Raw genomic sequence first — 16,013 nt, forward strand, 5'->3', positions numbered from 1 at the left:
GGACAATTGTTGGGCCTGAGTTGGGGGGGGGAAGATGACAAAAGGCAGTGAGGGGAATATAGGAGGGAGGAAAGAAGGGACAATTGTTGGGCCTGAGGAAAGAAAGAAACAGACTCAAAGGTAGGAAAAATGATTTTATTTTCAATTTAGAGATCAAAATGTGTCAGTTTGGAGAATTTATATCTGCTGTCTATATTTTGCCCTACATTTGTCTATTTTTCTATAGTTGTTACTAAGGTGATATTGCATACTTTAAAAAGTCATCTGTCTTGATACCTGTGCCATCTCTGCCCACCCTGTGCCGTGTCCCAGCCTACCACTAGACCACCAGAGGGGGGCAGGGTACAGAGCCTGGCAATGAGTGTGGGGTTGGGTGCAGAGCCTGGCAGGGAGAATTTGGTTCAGAATTTTTTTTTCTTGTTTTCCTCCTCTAAAACTAGGGTGCGTCTTATGGAGCAAAAAATACGGTAAGTTAAAAAACACCCCAAAAGAGAAAACATTTGAACACGTACACTGGAGGTTGGATAATGACGTTTGAATAAAAGGTGAATGACAACAAGCTACAATTGGTTTGCAAAATGAGTTTAAAGGATTGAAAAGAAATAGAAAAAAATAGTGTCAAATAGAGCTAAAAAATCACAAGAAAAATGTATTGAAATGTCCTAACTTAAAAAGAAGAATAATGAAACAAGATCCAAAAGGCAGATTAAAAAACGCTGTCTGTTTAAACATCTATAATAATAAAACCCTTAGCGCACATGCGCACTTGAAACTCCGTGCATGTGCATGCGCAGTACACTGCTGAGCAGGGAAGCATCTCAGCACATGAGAAGAGCCAGTTTCAGTGCCCTGCTTCAATTGCTGACCCCACGAAAAAGGAACCGGCAGGTTAGATGGTCACCTGGGGACAGAAGCAAGGGAATCAATCACGAGACGAGGGTGGAAGACAAGGAGGAGAATGAGATTTGGGTGGGGGAGGAAAGAGATGCCTGATTGGGAGTTGGGGCCTGGGTTGGTGAGGAGAAGAGAGACATGGGATAGCCACTAGAGAGAGGCTTTGGGTAGGTGAGAGTAGGAGAGAGAGAGTACACGGATGGGGTGCGCCACCACCACCTCGGCGAGCAAGGGCTAAAGGAGCCCCCCCCCAGCCCCGGAGAAAGTGAAAGTGTGGAGGAGTGCGGAAGTGCGCACTGGGGCTCGGTTCGACTCACCATGGCCCAGCAGTTCACGAGCTTCCTGCGGAGCAGCATCAGTCGGCGATCCAGCACCAAGGGTGAGCAAATGGGGTCTGGAGGGGAGATGGGATGCGTTTGCCCTTTGTGTAGCTGGACAGGTGTGTGTAGGCAGCTGGCCACAGCTGGATTGAGGAAAGGGCAAGGAATCCCTTAGTTGGCACAGTTGGAAGGTGGCTTCAGTGAGGGTCTGGGCAGGGAGAAAGAAAGAGACAGAGGGCAGAGAGAGAGAAAAAGATAGACGGGGCAGGGAAAGAGACATAAAGAAAGAAAAAGATAGACGGGGCAGGGAGAGAGACAGAAAGAAAGAAAAAAAGATGGGGCAGGGAGAGAAACAGAAAGAAAGAAAAAAAGAGATGGGGCAGGGAGAGAGACAGAAAGAAAGATAGACAGCAGGAGGGAGAGAGACAAAGAAAGAAAGATAGCGGGAGAGAGAGAGACAGAAAGAAAGAAAGATAGACAGTGGGAGGGAGAGAGACAGAAAGAAAGAGACGGGGCAGGGAGAGAGACAGAAAGAAAGACAGACAGACAGACATCTATACTAGCACCCGTTAATGTAACGGACTTAAACACTAGTGTGTGTATAAAAGTTAAATGAACAAAAACAAAAAAACATGAATACAGAATAGCTCTATGTGTAATGGAGGCATCATATTGGATATGCTGCCACAAAATTAAAAACATATAAAAGGATAAGTGTAATTGAGGCTAAAAAATAAAAAGGTAAAAAATGATAATAAAATAAAACCTGTGAAAGGCAAAACATTGACGGCCTCTCTTACAAAGCTGCACTAGCGGCTGCGCTGCACTAATGGCCCCGTAGCCCATAGAGATTTAAAAGGCTTCGGGGCTGTTGTCGCACGGCTTTGTAAAAGAGGCCATAAGTTCTATGGACAATTTGAAAACTAGAAGCAAAAATTGAAAGAAAGAAAAAACTGACAGCTAAAGAAAAAATGTGGAGCATTAGAAGAATAAAAAGGACAATATGTGCATGAGGCACCAAAGACTGGGTATGTTTGAATATCTAATATAATAAAACGCTAGCCGCGCATGCGCACTCCCTCCAGCGTGTCCCGTTTTCCATGCGCTGAAGGGCCCCGCAGGTAGGAGTGCGCATGCGCGGCTACCGTTTTATTATATTAGATATTGGCTGCTGGTAGGGGCTAGAGTGATGCTGAATCTCAAGTTATTGCATGGAATGGGTTCTGTTTAGGGTTGTTTTTCGTCCTGTTGTTCGGTCTGGCCTACTCCTTGCTCGCCTTGTCATATTATATTTTTAAGTTGAAAGATGCGGCGGTGGCTCCTCTCACGATCCCCGCCTGCGTCGGACTTCCGACGCAGGTGGGGATCATGAGAGGAGCTGCCGCCGCGACTTTCAACTAAAAAATACAATACGGCAAGGCACGCAAAGAGCAGGGCAGACCGAAGCTCCGAATTGAACTGCCAGTTGGCCAGCTCCCTTGCCGGAGTTATTTTTCAGTTCACAGGTGCCGCCGCGTCTCCTGTCATGAGCCGCACCTGCTTCAGAGAAGACTTCCGATGCAGGCGGGGATCGTTAGAGGAACCACGGCGGCACCTTTAAACTGAAAAATAACTCCGGCAAGGGAGTCGGCCAGACCGCGGGAAGATTAGGGGGATGCTGCACAGGGAAATGGAGGGGGAGGGAATGCTGTGGCTGCTGCACAGGGAAGTGGGGGGATGGGAAAAAATGCTGCTGAACAGGGAAATGGAAGGGGAGGGAATGCTGTGGCTGCTGCACAGGGAAGTGGAAAAATGCTCCTGAACCCGGAAATGGAGGGGGAGGGGATGCTACGGCTGCTGCACAGGGAAGTGGGGATGAAAAAAAATGCTGCTGCACAGGGAAATGGAGGGGGAGGGAATGCTGCTTCGGCTTTTGCACAGGGAAGTAGGGGGGAGGGAAAAATGCTGCTACACAGGGAAATGGAGGGGGGGAATGCTGCTTCAGCTTCTGCACAGGGAAGTGGGGAGGGGGAAGAGAAAAAATGCTATTGCACAGAGAATTGGAGGGAGAGGCAATGCTGCAGCTGCTGCACAGGGAAGTAGGGAGGAAGACAGAAAGAAAGGAAGAAAGACACAGGGGCAGGGAGAGAGACAGACAGCCAAAGGGGGCCAGGGAGTGAGACAGACAGAAAGAAAAACAGCCGGAGGAAGAGACACAGAAAAAAAAGACAGGGGTAGGGAGAGAGACAGAAAGAAAGATAGACATATATACTAACACCCGTTAATATAACGGGCTTAAAGACTAGTGACACATAGAAAGCTGTATGTGCATAAATATAACTCATTAAAACATTAACATACAAACAATGGATAAACAAATCCAGATACATACATCAAAGAATATGTTAAAAACAAAACAAACCATACATTGATCAGGCATGGTCCCTACTAAAAAATACTATCACGAAAGCACAAAACCTCTACATTCCACAGATAACCAAAGGACGGGAAAATAAAGGCAAAAGAGAACCGGCATGGCTTACTAGAGAGGTGAGGGAAGCCATAAAAGGAAAGAAGGACTCCTTTAAAGAATGGAAACTCACGAAAACAACCGAAGCTCAGAACAAACACAAGGAGGAGCAGAAGAAATGTCACAAAGCGGTGAGTGATGCCAAAAAGGACTACGAGGAGAAAATAGTGCATGAGGCCAAGAACTTCAAGCCCTTCTTTAGATACATAAAAGGAAAAAACCCCGCAAAAGAGGCGGTGGGACTGTTGGATGACCAATGAAGAAAAGGGTACATCAAGGAAGACAAACAAATTGCTGACAAACTAAATTCCTTCTTTGCGTCTGTCTTTACGAAGGAGGACACTGCAACAATACCAGAAGTAGTCCAAAGGAGTAATAGAGGACAGCCTCACCACAGTAGAAGTGGACTTGGACCAGATATACTACCAAATTGACAAACTTAAAGGTGACAAATCCCCTGGACCTCATGGAATTCACCCGAGAGTCTTAAAAGAACTGAAGATTGAAATCGGAGAACTATTGCAAAAACTTGCCAACCTGTCAATTAGAACTGGTCAGATACTGGACGATTGGAAGATAGTGAACGTCACGCCAATTTTCAAAAAAGGATCAAGAGGAGAACCGGGCAACTACAGACCTGTGAGTCTTACATCTGTCCCTGGAAAGATGGTTGAAGCACTGATTAAAGATAGCATAGTCCGGCACTTGGACACACACGACCTGATGTGAGCCAGTCAACACGGCTTCAGGGAAGGGAAATCATGTTTGACGAATTTACTTCAATTTTTTGAAACCGCGAACAAACAAATTGATAATGGAGAACCGGTGGACATAATATACTTGGACTTCCAAAAAGCGTTCGACAAAGTTCCACATGAAAGACTTCTCAGGAAACTACAAAGCCATGGAATAGAGGGAGATATACTAAGATGGATAGGCAAATGGTTGGAGAACAGAAAGAAGAGAGTGGGCATAAATGGGAAGTTCTCAGACTGGGAGAAAGTGACTAGCGGTGTGCCCCAGGGCTCGGTACTTGGGCCCATCTTATTTAATATTTTCATAAATGACCTAGAAGAAGGAACATCCAGTGGGATCATCAAGTTTGCTGACGACACAAAGCTATGCCGGGCAATCAGACCGCAGAAGGATAGCAAGGTACTCCAGAGTGACTTGTGTCAGTTAGAGAAATGGGCGGAGAAATGGCAGGTGAAGTTTAATATGGAAAAGTGCAAAGTAATGCATTTAGGCAGTAAGAACAAGGAATACGAGTATAGAATGTCAGGTGCAACTGGGTAAGAGTGAACAAGAAAAGAACCTGGGTGTACTGATAGATAGGACCCTGAAACTGTTGGCACAATGCGTGGCGGTGGCAAAGAAAGCAAATAGAATGTTAGGCATGATAAAGAAAGGAATCATGAGTAGATCGGAGAAAGTTATAATGCCGCTTTATAGGGCAATGGTCAGACCACACTTGGAATACTGTGTCCAACATTGGTCTCCCAACCTAAAGAAGGATATAAAACTGCTGGAGAGGGTGCAGAGACGAGCAACGAAGCTAATAAATGGTATGGAGAACTTGGAATATGAGGAACGACTTAAGAAACTGGAACTGTTCTCCCTTGAGAAGAGGAGACTGCGAGGTGATATGATTGAGACTTTTCAAATACTGAAAGGCATCGACAAAATAGAGCAGGGAAAAAAATTATTTACATTGTCCAACTTGACATGGACAAGAGGACATGGACTGAAGCTAAGGGGGGACAAGTCCAGGACAAATGTCAGGAAGTTCTGCTTCATGCAGCGAGTGGTGGACACCTGGAATGCTCTCCCAGAGGAGGTTATTACGGAATCCACCATTCTAGGATTCAAAAGCAAATTAGAAGCATATCTCCTTACGAGAGGCATAGAGGGATATGGGTGACTAAAACTACATCAGGTGTACACCTGACTGGGCCTCTGCGTGTGCGGATCACCGGACTCGATGGACCTTAGGTCTGATCCGGAGATGGCAGTTCTTATGTTCTTACATATTTAATGTTGCTGAACACATAATCAAAGAAAAGAACCCATACAGGAATGATATTACAGAAACACTGGGTAGTTTATATTGGTATTTAAACCTCTGGGTGAAAGACTGTCAAATTCGAAAATACATCTCTCTTCCTCTTGTTTATTTTATGATAGTTTTTAAGTTAAGAACATATTTATGATTTATTAGTCTTTTGCAGCTGTCAACGTTATGAATGTACACATTTTATTTGTCTTTGTAAATAATTTAAATGTATTTTTTTAGACCATCATCTGCATCCCTGAGGCAGGCTTCCTCTTCGAAGCCGAAACAGGGACTTGCCAGGTCTGGAAGGATGTGAAAGAAAGACTGATTATCACGTGTGTTCTGTATTTCAATAGATGATTGTATTCAATAAACTTGATTTTATCTCAGGTTGATGTGTACAGTGCCTTCCCTACTCTTTTCTTTGCTATACAGTAAAACCTTGGCTTGCGAGCATAATTCGTTCCAGAAGTATGCTTGTAATCCAAAGCACTCGTATATCAAAGCGAATTTCCCCATAAAAAATAATGGAAACTAAGACGATTCGTTCCACAACCCAAAAACATTAATACAAAATACTATATGTACTTGTATTGCAAGACCTCGCTCATTTAGAACAGTCACTACACTCCTGCAGCGTCAGAGAGAAGAACCATCGGCTCGGTTGTGATTATGTGACGCATGTATTCTGTATGTGCTTGTATTGCAAGACTTTGCTTGTTTAGAACAGTCACTACACTCCTGCAGCATCAGGTAGAGAAGAACCATCGGCTCAGTTGTGATGTGTGTATACTGTATGTACTTGTATTGCAAGACATTGTTTGTATATCAAGTTAATATTTAATAAAATGTTTTGCTTGTCTTGCAAAACGCTTGCAAACCAAGTTACTTGCAATCCAAGATTTTACTGTATTTGTCATGAAGTTGTTTGCCTTGCTTTTTTGGAATACTAGCTGGTAAACATGACATCAATATATGTGATTGACTGCTGCCTTCAGAAAATGGCAGTTTCAGGTAAATAGCTCTGCTTTACCACAAAGATAGTTTTATATTGCTTCATTTTTTTTTCTTGGATTACAATAATGTTCAAACACCTTTCCTGAAAACTGTTACCAGCAAATTAAGCAGGAATAACTTGGATGCTATAGAGTATTTTAGTTGATTTCATATAATAATTATGCAACTGTACATATTTTTAAATACTCTGTTAAAATGAAGCCATTCTATTTTTTACTTTTTGTGCATGCAGGGACCTTGTTAATGGTTGATAGTGAAGAAGAATTCTTTCCTGAAGAAATCACCAAGCTGAGGAGGGATGTGGATAATGGGCTGTCTTTGATTGTGTTCAGTGACTGGTACAACACTTCAGTCATGAGAAAAGTCAAGTTCTATGATGAGAATACTAGGTACATTTGGAATATTCTACATTAACATATATTCTTGAAAATTGCAGAGTTCTGATCATTTTGTACCATGTCCAAACAAATACCATGTATAATGAAGATGAGTTACATTTAAACATCAAAAGGAACTTTTACTATGCTGAGCTAAAAATAGGCTTTTGTGTAGCCTTAAATGAGTCTCCCGCACACTAAGGACATTTTGTACTACTAGTATAAAATCCCCGTTTTTATATTTTTTTACATTAATTGCCATGTGCTAATGTTGCCAAGCTAGAGAATGGTCTCCATCCCTACCCTAAACCTACAAGCTTTGACCCGCATACCTGCCCCATCCCCTGAAACTCAAACTTCATCACACTAGTTCCATTTATTGTCTTGTATCAAAAATCACTCACTTTTTGTATAAATGGGATTTTATATTGTTGCAGGGTCGGGGTGGGAATAGAGTTTGAGTTTATAGGGATAGGGACAAATTTTGTCTCAATCTCTAGTTATAGAGCAATTTTTGAAAACTTCCACAGGATCACTTAGTGACCCCTGTTTTATAGGTGGTAAGGGATCCTGCGTTATCCATGCACTAACCAGTTAGTGTGTGATGATGTATATGTGCTATTTGGTTAGCATAGAAATGCTTACTCTTTGCCCCCAACCATGCACCCTCAGAAACTTTTTTAATGTGTGCAGATTGCAAAGCTACTGCAGGATGCTTGAGTGTATCCTGCAGTACTCCATTCTTTACTGCATTAGGTGCACATTAGTGCCTAATGCGGCTTAGTAAAAGTCAGGTAGTCCTGTTTGATTTGGAGTAGTTTAATTATTTTCTACCTCATCCTTTTATTCACTCAGTGGGCCAAATTCCTTTCAGAACTACACCTTAAGAACATAAGAATAGTCTTACTGGGACATATAGAACCAAGATGGTCACTGCTAGCTAGACGCACTGAGCGTTCGCTCCAGAGTAGCGCTTTGTTTTCAACATAACTTTTCCTTGTGCTATCCTGCTCTATTGTGAGCGACTTTACTTACCAGCTATGCTGAAGAGAAGGGGCCGGAGTGCTGCTGGCGCCTCGTGGCGCACCGGAGTCCCTAATCTCGGCAACATAGAAGAACTCCTGAGGCGAATGCAGGAGGTTTCGTTGGCGTCAGAGGGCAGCCCGCTGAGGATGCAGGGAGGCGAACCCGTTGGCAGTTCCTCCAGGGTAGATACCACACTCAACCTTGACGTAAGGATGCCACCCCCGCAGCCTCAGGTTACCAGCTCTCCGAGGGGTGGGGAAACCCCGGAACCCGTGGTGTTCTCTCCTCCTAAGGCAAGCACTAATCCAGCGGGGGGCTTGGAGGTTGGGGCTCTTATCCAAGGAGTCCTAACAGATATTCCTGGGGCAAATGCATCTTTGCAGAATGGAAATAACCAGAGAGTAAGTTTTCAAGAAATTCAACAGAATGGTGAGCACTTTACTACTAAACAACCTTTAATTTCCTTGGTTAAACCACCTGAGTTAACCCTAGATTCTTTATGGGACCTTATGGCTAGTTTTGTAAAGACCATAAGTCCTAACCTTCAATATGTTGAAGAAAAAATTAAAAAGAAACCAAAATGGAATTGTCCAGATCAGAATGATGTGCACTAAAAAAGTGTCCTCCAACTTACATTCTGATCTGGACAATTCCATTTTGGTTTCTTTGTATTTGTGTTTGTGGTTTTGTTTTCCCCTGTTTTGTTCTTCCGAAGAAAAAATTAAGAAACATACTAAAGAATTCAAGAATCTGAAAATGGATATGACTGTCTCAAAATCAACTACTCAGAAAATTGAACAGGAAATAACTATATCTAAACAATTGCAAGAGACTTTAGTAAAGGACAATACCAACCTGAGAAGAAAAATTGAAATGCTTGAGAACAGTTCTCGTAGTAATAATTTAAGGTTAACATTTCTTGTAGTAATAATTTAAGGTTGATTAATTTCCCTAGGTTAGCGATGGTAACTCCTAGGGAAATGCTTAAGAGATATTTATTGGAAATCTTAGAAGTTACAGAAGAAACGTTACCTCCATTTTCACGTGTGCATTATTTACCTGATAAAAATCAAAATCAACAGTAGAAAAGGTCCTTAGATCAAAAGCCATAGAATGTCTCAAAATTATTAAAGATGTCTGATAAAGAGACAGCATTGTCCGCCACATTGATTGTAACTGTAGCTCTTCTGATAGATAAAGTATGGTTGTTAAAACTTTTCTTTAAAAACAGACAAAAAGTTTTCCTTGGTCATAAAATACAGATGTTTCCTGATCTTTCATGTAAGACGCAAAAGCGCCGCCATGAATTTCTTCTCTTGAAACCTGGGGTTACATCCTTTGGAGCTACTTTTTATTTGAGACACCCTTGTAAATGTATTGTGTGTCACCGTATTGTTAAATGTTTTTTTTGAACCAAATCAATTGACAACTTTTTTGGCACTATCTCATCTGGAGGGAAAAAACCTTGAGCCCTATAGATTTTGATTTAAATATGGAACCGTGTTCCCATTGCTATAGTTATCCCAGGACAAGCAGGCAGCCTATTCTCACATATGGGTGACGTCATCCACGGAGCCCAGATGCGGACAGTCTCGCAAGCATACTTGCTTGTAGAAAACTTCAGAAGTTTCGAGTCAGCCACACTGTGCAAGTGCGAGTGCCTTCCTGCCCAGCACAGGGCGAGTCTTCTCAGTTTTCCGCGGAGCCGAGAAGTCTCTCTTTGATGCTCTGCACTGAACTTCGTTCGCTTCGTGCCTTCTCTCACCGCGGTTTGTGTTCTTTTTAGTCGCAAATCACTGTTACTTTCTTTATTTCTAAAAAAAAAAAATACTTTATTTTATTTTTCTTCGTCGACTGACTGGCGGGTCAGGCTGCTTGGCCACAGCCTGCGGGCTTCGACTTCGCAGCGGCTATCTTTCCTCCTGTGTCCCTGCCAGTAACAGGCTTCAAGAAGTGTAGCCAGTACTAGCGTGCGATTTCTGTCACGGACCCACACCGCTGGTGCCTTAAGTGCCTCAGGCCTGACCATTGTCCGAAGTTGTGCGAGCGCTGTGCTACTCTTCAACCTCGAACCTTAAACGTCATCGGGTTTTAGTGGAAAAACTCTTCAGGATGGACTCTTCAGTGACCCCCTCGACCTCGAGTGCTGCCTCAGCCCCTCCTTCCACCGAGGGTCCTCCTGCTTCCACAACTCCAACCTCGAGTCTCATTAGACCGCCCTAGTTTGGATTGTCTTTGGCCTCGAGTACACCTGCTTTATCTTCCTCTGAGCTTCCCTCGGGTTGGATACCTAAGCAGAAGGTTCCGGTGGTGGTCCTCAAGCTCTCCAAGACCAAGTCGAAGCACATCTCCACTGCCACCTTGGAATGTACAGTTCATCGGAGCTGTTCTGGACACTATCCAACTTGGCGAATTCCTTCCTCAACAACGTCTGGATGCTCTTCTTCAACTCTGTCATGCAATGTCTTCCTGCTCTTCAATCTCAGCGGGACACATGATGGTCCTCCTAGATCACATGACCTCCACAGTGCACGTGACTCCTTTTTTCAGACTTCACCTCAGAATTCCTCAGTGGACCCTAGCATATTAGTGGACGCAGGCTTGTGAACCACTCTCTCAACACATTACAGTCACTCCTTCGTTGAGACAGTCTCTCCGCTGGTGGATGCTCTCTTCCAATCTCTCCAGAGGCTTGCTTTTTCAAATGCCCCCTCATCAGAAGGTCGTCACGACAGATTCCTCGACCTACGCTTGGGCTCATCTCGATGGTCTCTGTACTCAAGGACACTGGACCAGCATGGATTGGCAATGTCACATCAATCTGTTGAAACTCAGTGCGATCTTCAATTCTCTCAAAGCTTTTCAACATCTTCTTCACGACCAGATAGTCCTCATTCAGACGGACAATCAAGTCGCCATGTACTATGTCAACAAACAGGGAGGGACGGGATTTCTCTCCCTTTGTCAAGAAGCTGTGAAGGTTTGAGACTGGGCAATTTTCCACAACACCTTCCTGAAAGCTGTCTACATCCAAGGAGCGAAAAACAGTTTGGCAGACAAATTGAGTCATCTTATGCAACCTCAAAAATGGACACTCAATTCCTCACCTCTTCATCACATTTTTTTCTCAGTGGGGAACTCCTCAGATCTCTTTGCATCTCCCCACAACCACAAACTGCTTCAGTTCTGCTCCAGGATATATTCTCCTCATCGCCTCGAGGCAGATGCTTTCCTACCGGAATGGACGAATCTCTTCCTGTAATAATAATAATAACAGTTTATATACCACAGGACCGTGAAGTTCTATGCGGTTTACAATGATTATAAGATATTACAGATCGAGTGGAATAAACAAAGTTCAGAGTGAATAACAGTTCTAAAGATCATTTGTTGAGGACTAAGATTGTATAGATCAGTTACCTAAGTACTTCAGGAACAGATGTGTTTCCTGAATTCCCTATAAGTAGTAGGCTTGAGCAGTTGTTCCATGTCTTTACCCCATAATGCTGCTTCATGTAAGAGAAGATGTTGGTGATGACTTTTAAATTTACAACCTCTAACCGGTGGAGAAACAAAGTTCAGATGTGAGGTTCTCCTGAATCTGTTGGTTGTGAAGGAGAAAAGGTCTGTTATATATTTAGGAGCTAAGCCATAAAGTACCTTGAAGCAAAAACAACCAAACTTGAATTTCACACGTGCCTCCATTGGCAGCCAGTGCAGAAGTCGGTAGGAAATTGTCACGTAATCAAACTTCTTCAGTCCGCAAAGTAACCTAACCGCTGCATTTTGGTGCCAAGTAGGCGATGTTACAATAATCGGTTGACTCAGTATGAGGGATTGTACCAGAATTCTAAATGATGAGACATTGAAGTAAGCTCTGATGGACCGATGCTTCCAGAAGGTGAGAAAGATCTTTCTAATCAGGGAGTCTACCTGGTCTTTCATGGTCAGGCTCTGGTCCAGTGTTACTCCCAATATCTTCATAATGGGTTGAATGGGATAACTAAGGTTATTGATGCACAATGATGCTTTGGTGTCAAGTAGGCGTGGCGATGCTATGAAAAATTTTGTTTTCTCTGAATTTAGCTTTAGTCTGAATTCGGTCATCCATTGCTCCATCCAATTTAGTACTTCTGTTGCTTTGGGGATGACTTCTGAGACAGGTAGTAAATGGGATAATTATCGTGAAGTCATCAGCGTAGCTAAATAGTTTTATCCCCAGTTAGGACAATTGCGCACCCAATGAGGCCATGTAAACATTGAAGAGCAGTGGGGATAATGGTGATCCCTGTAGCACGCCAGATGGATTGCTCCATGTATCAGAGAGATCATAATTAAAACGGACTTGGTAGGTACGTGAAGTAAGGAAACCTCGAAACCAGTTTAATACCTCTCCTCTGATTCCAATTGCGTCTAAACATTGTAATAATTTCCCATGGTCCACCAAGTCAAAGGCAGAGCTCATGTCAAATTGCATGATTAGGGCATTGAGGCCCTTACTAAACAAGTAGCGCACATTGTCCAGGATAGCCGCAATTACTATCTCAGTGCTAAACAGAGGCCTAAAATCAGATTGAGTTTCATGCAAGAGAGAGAACTGGTTGAGATATTCCATCAGTTGGACGTGTACCATTCTTTCCATGATTTTTACAATAAATGAGATGGATTACCTCCATTCCCTCATTCTCAAGACTCTTGTCAAGTTGAAGAACGATCATGCCACCATGATTCTGATAGCTCCTCGGTGGTACTCCCTTCTACTTCAAATCAGCAGCAGGGAGCCATACCTTCTACCAGTTTTTCCGTCTCTGCTTACACAGAGTCAAGGATCTCTACTTCATCCCAACCTGCAGTCTCTGCACCTGATAGCTTGGTACCTCTAAACATAAATCAACCTGTAAGAGACATTTTAGAGGCTTCTAGAAAGCCTGCCACTAGACAATGCTACCACCAAAAGTGGACTAGATTTTCTACGTGGTGCATCTCTCATGATAAGGAGCCTCAAGATTCCTCCTTATGTTCTATTCTGGAATATCTTTTGCACTTATCCCTCTCTGGCCTCAAGTCTACATCTATCCGAGTCCATCTCAGTGCATTTGCTGCTTTCCACCAGCCTATTGAAGGGAAACCCCTCTCTACTCATCCGGTGGTTTCCAAATTTATGAAAGGACTTTTCAATGTTAAACCTCCTCTCAAACTACCTCCAGTGGTTTGGGTTCTCAATGTTGGTCTTGCTCAGTTAATGAAGCCTCCATTTGAACCAATGTCTACGGCTCATATGAAGTATCTCACTTGGAAAGTGGTATTTCGCATTGCCCTCACATCTGCTCGAAGAGTCAGTGAGCAGCAAGCATTAGTTGCTGATCCACCTTTCACAGTTTTCTATCATGACAAGGTGGTCCTCTGTACTCATCCTAAATTCTTACCTAAAGTGATTTCAGAATTTCATCTCAACCAATCTATTGTACTTCCAGTGTTTTTTCCAAAGCCTCATTCTCATCCTGGAGAATCAGCTCTTTAAACTCTGGACTGTAAACAAGCTTTGGCCTTTTACTTAGAACGCACCAAACCACACAGATCTGCTCCTCAACTTTTTGTCTCCTTCGATCCATACAAGTTGGGACATCCAATTTCTAAGCGTACCATCTCCAACTGGATGGCTGCTTGTATCTCTTTCTGCTATGCCCAGGCTGGACTGCATCTACAGAATTGAGTCACAGCCCATAAAGTCAGAGCCATGGCGGCTTCAGTAGCTTTCCTTAGATCCATTCCTATTGAGGAAATTTGTAAAGCTGCCACCTGGTTCTCGGTTCAAACTTTCACCTCTCATTATTGTCTGGATGTTTTCTCTAGATGGGATGGCTATTTTGGCCAGAGCGTATTACAAAATTTATTCTCCTAATTTGCCAACGCTCCCACCATCCCATTCTGGTTAGCTTGGAGGTCACCCAGATGTGAGAATAGGCTGCCTGCTTGTCCTAGGATAAAGCATAGTTACTTACTGTAACAGTTGTTATCCAGGGACAACAACCCACCTACTCTCACAACCCACCCACCTACCCTGGTTGGCTTCTCTGCTAGCTATCTGAACTGAGGAAACTCACCCTGTGCTAGCCAGGAAGGCACTCGTGCATGCATGGTGCAGCTGACTCGAAAATTTTGAAGTTTTATACAAGCAAGTCTGCTTGCGAGGCTGTAAGTAACTGTGCTTTATTAGCATTTTTTAACACATTGTTATATATTTTTATTTTTGCTGTTTCTGAAAATCTTGGTTCCCAATGAGGATTTGAGCATAAATAATTAAATATTATTTACTTTATTGAATTTTATGGGGCTCATAATCAATAGAGAAAAATGTCCAAAATCCGGCCTAAGTCATCACTTGGATGATCATCAGTCAAAAACGTCCAAGTGCCGGGTTTTGGACGTATTTATAAATGACCCAGGCCTTCATAGTGCCACTGAACGACCATAGCTAAACAGGGCATGTCAGGAGGCATGTCGAGGATGGGATTTGGGCGGGACGTGGGCAGGCTTAGACTTAGTCATACTGTATGTATAACCGAAAGTTATACAGCACAGGGTCGACGAAACTTGGATGTTGTGACTTAGACTATTTAAAACATGGTCTAAGTCACAAAAGCCCACCTAAAGTGACCAGATAAGCACTGCAAACACATAATACAGACCCACACACACTACCCCAGTGATCACCGACCCCCTCCCCATCCCCATAAAAATATTAATCACAACTTGAAAATTGTGCCTCCAGAACATCATCACCTGGCAGCCTGGCATAGGAAAGCCTAGTCGTGCTGCACAGAGGCATCTTAAGCCGTCTTGGGGGTAGTTTAGGGACCCATGGAGATGAGGATCCATGCCCATAAGTCCCTGTAATCACTGCATTGATATCGAAACGTGCACTCCCCTATACACCCCCAAAACCCTTTTTACTGGCATATAAGTGGCTCCTGCAGCCATAAGGGCTATGGGGGTGGTAGATAAGTGGGTCTAGGGGATTCTGGAAGTGGTTTGGGGGGCTCTCCATGACCTATAAGGGAGCTGTAGTGAGATGAAGACATGGTACCTTTTTTGTGAAATTCACAGCAGTACCCTGTAAGGTACCCCACTATTTAGGTGCCATGTCTGGGTGTTCAGTCCATCACTTTGCAGACCCCTCCCACGTCCAACAGGGCTTGTTCTAGGAGTTTTTGACTTGGACGAAAAGTAGGACGAAAATGTGGTATAAAGATGGACAATTTAGCGACTTGGACGATCAGATCGGCAGGACGTATACTTGGACGATTTTTGAAACGAAAAAAATTTTGGATGTATTTTTCGAAAATGTGTCCTAAGCAGTTTTCTACTTTGGACGACTTGCGACTTAGAAGAAAACAGACTTATACATTCCTTTCGATTATGCCCCTCCACATGTTTAATCAATTATCTGTACTATCATTGCTTTCTGTACAAGTATAATACTTGATATTTAAATTTGAAAATTAATAAAGAAATAATTATAAAAAAAATAATAGTCTTACTGGGTCAGATCAATGGTCCATCAAGCCCAGTAGCCCGTTCTCACGGTGGCATCAATCCAGGTCCCTAGTACCTGGACAAAATCCAAGAAGTAGCAACATTCCATGCTTCCAATCCAGGGCAAGCAGTGACTTCCCCCATGTCTTTCTCAATAACAGACTATGAACTTTTCTTCCAGGAAATTGTCCAAACCTCTCTTAAAACCAGCTACGCTATGCACTCTTACCACATCCTCTGGCAATATGTTCCAGAGCTTAACTATTCTCTGAGTGAAAAAA

General features: G+C 43.2%; 1 protein-coding gene across 1 annotated transcript in view; it reads left to right on the forward strand.

The window, feature by feature from the left end:
• MBTPS1 (membrane bound transcription factor peptidase, site 1) overlaps nucleotides 1-16,013 on the forward strand; it is a 308,154-nt gene that overhangs the window by 180,731 nt on the left and 111,410 nt on the right. Inside the window, exon 16 of the mRNA XM_033942001.1 lies at nucleotides 7,026-7,182. Within this exon, the coding sequence (XP_033797892.1) occupies nucleotides 7,026-7,182 (157 nt within the window). The remainder of the gene's footprint in view (nucleotides 1-7,025; nucleotides 7,183-16,013) is intronic.

This window comes from Geotrypetes seraphini, chromosome 4, assembly GCF_902459505.1.
Source record: "Geotrypetes seraphini chromosome 4, aGeoSer1.1, whole genome shotgun sequence".
Lineage (NCBI taxonomy): Eukaryota > Metazoa > Chordata > Amphibia > Gymnophiona > Dermophiidae > Geotrypetes > Geotrypetes seraphini.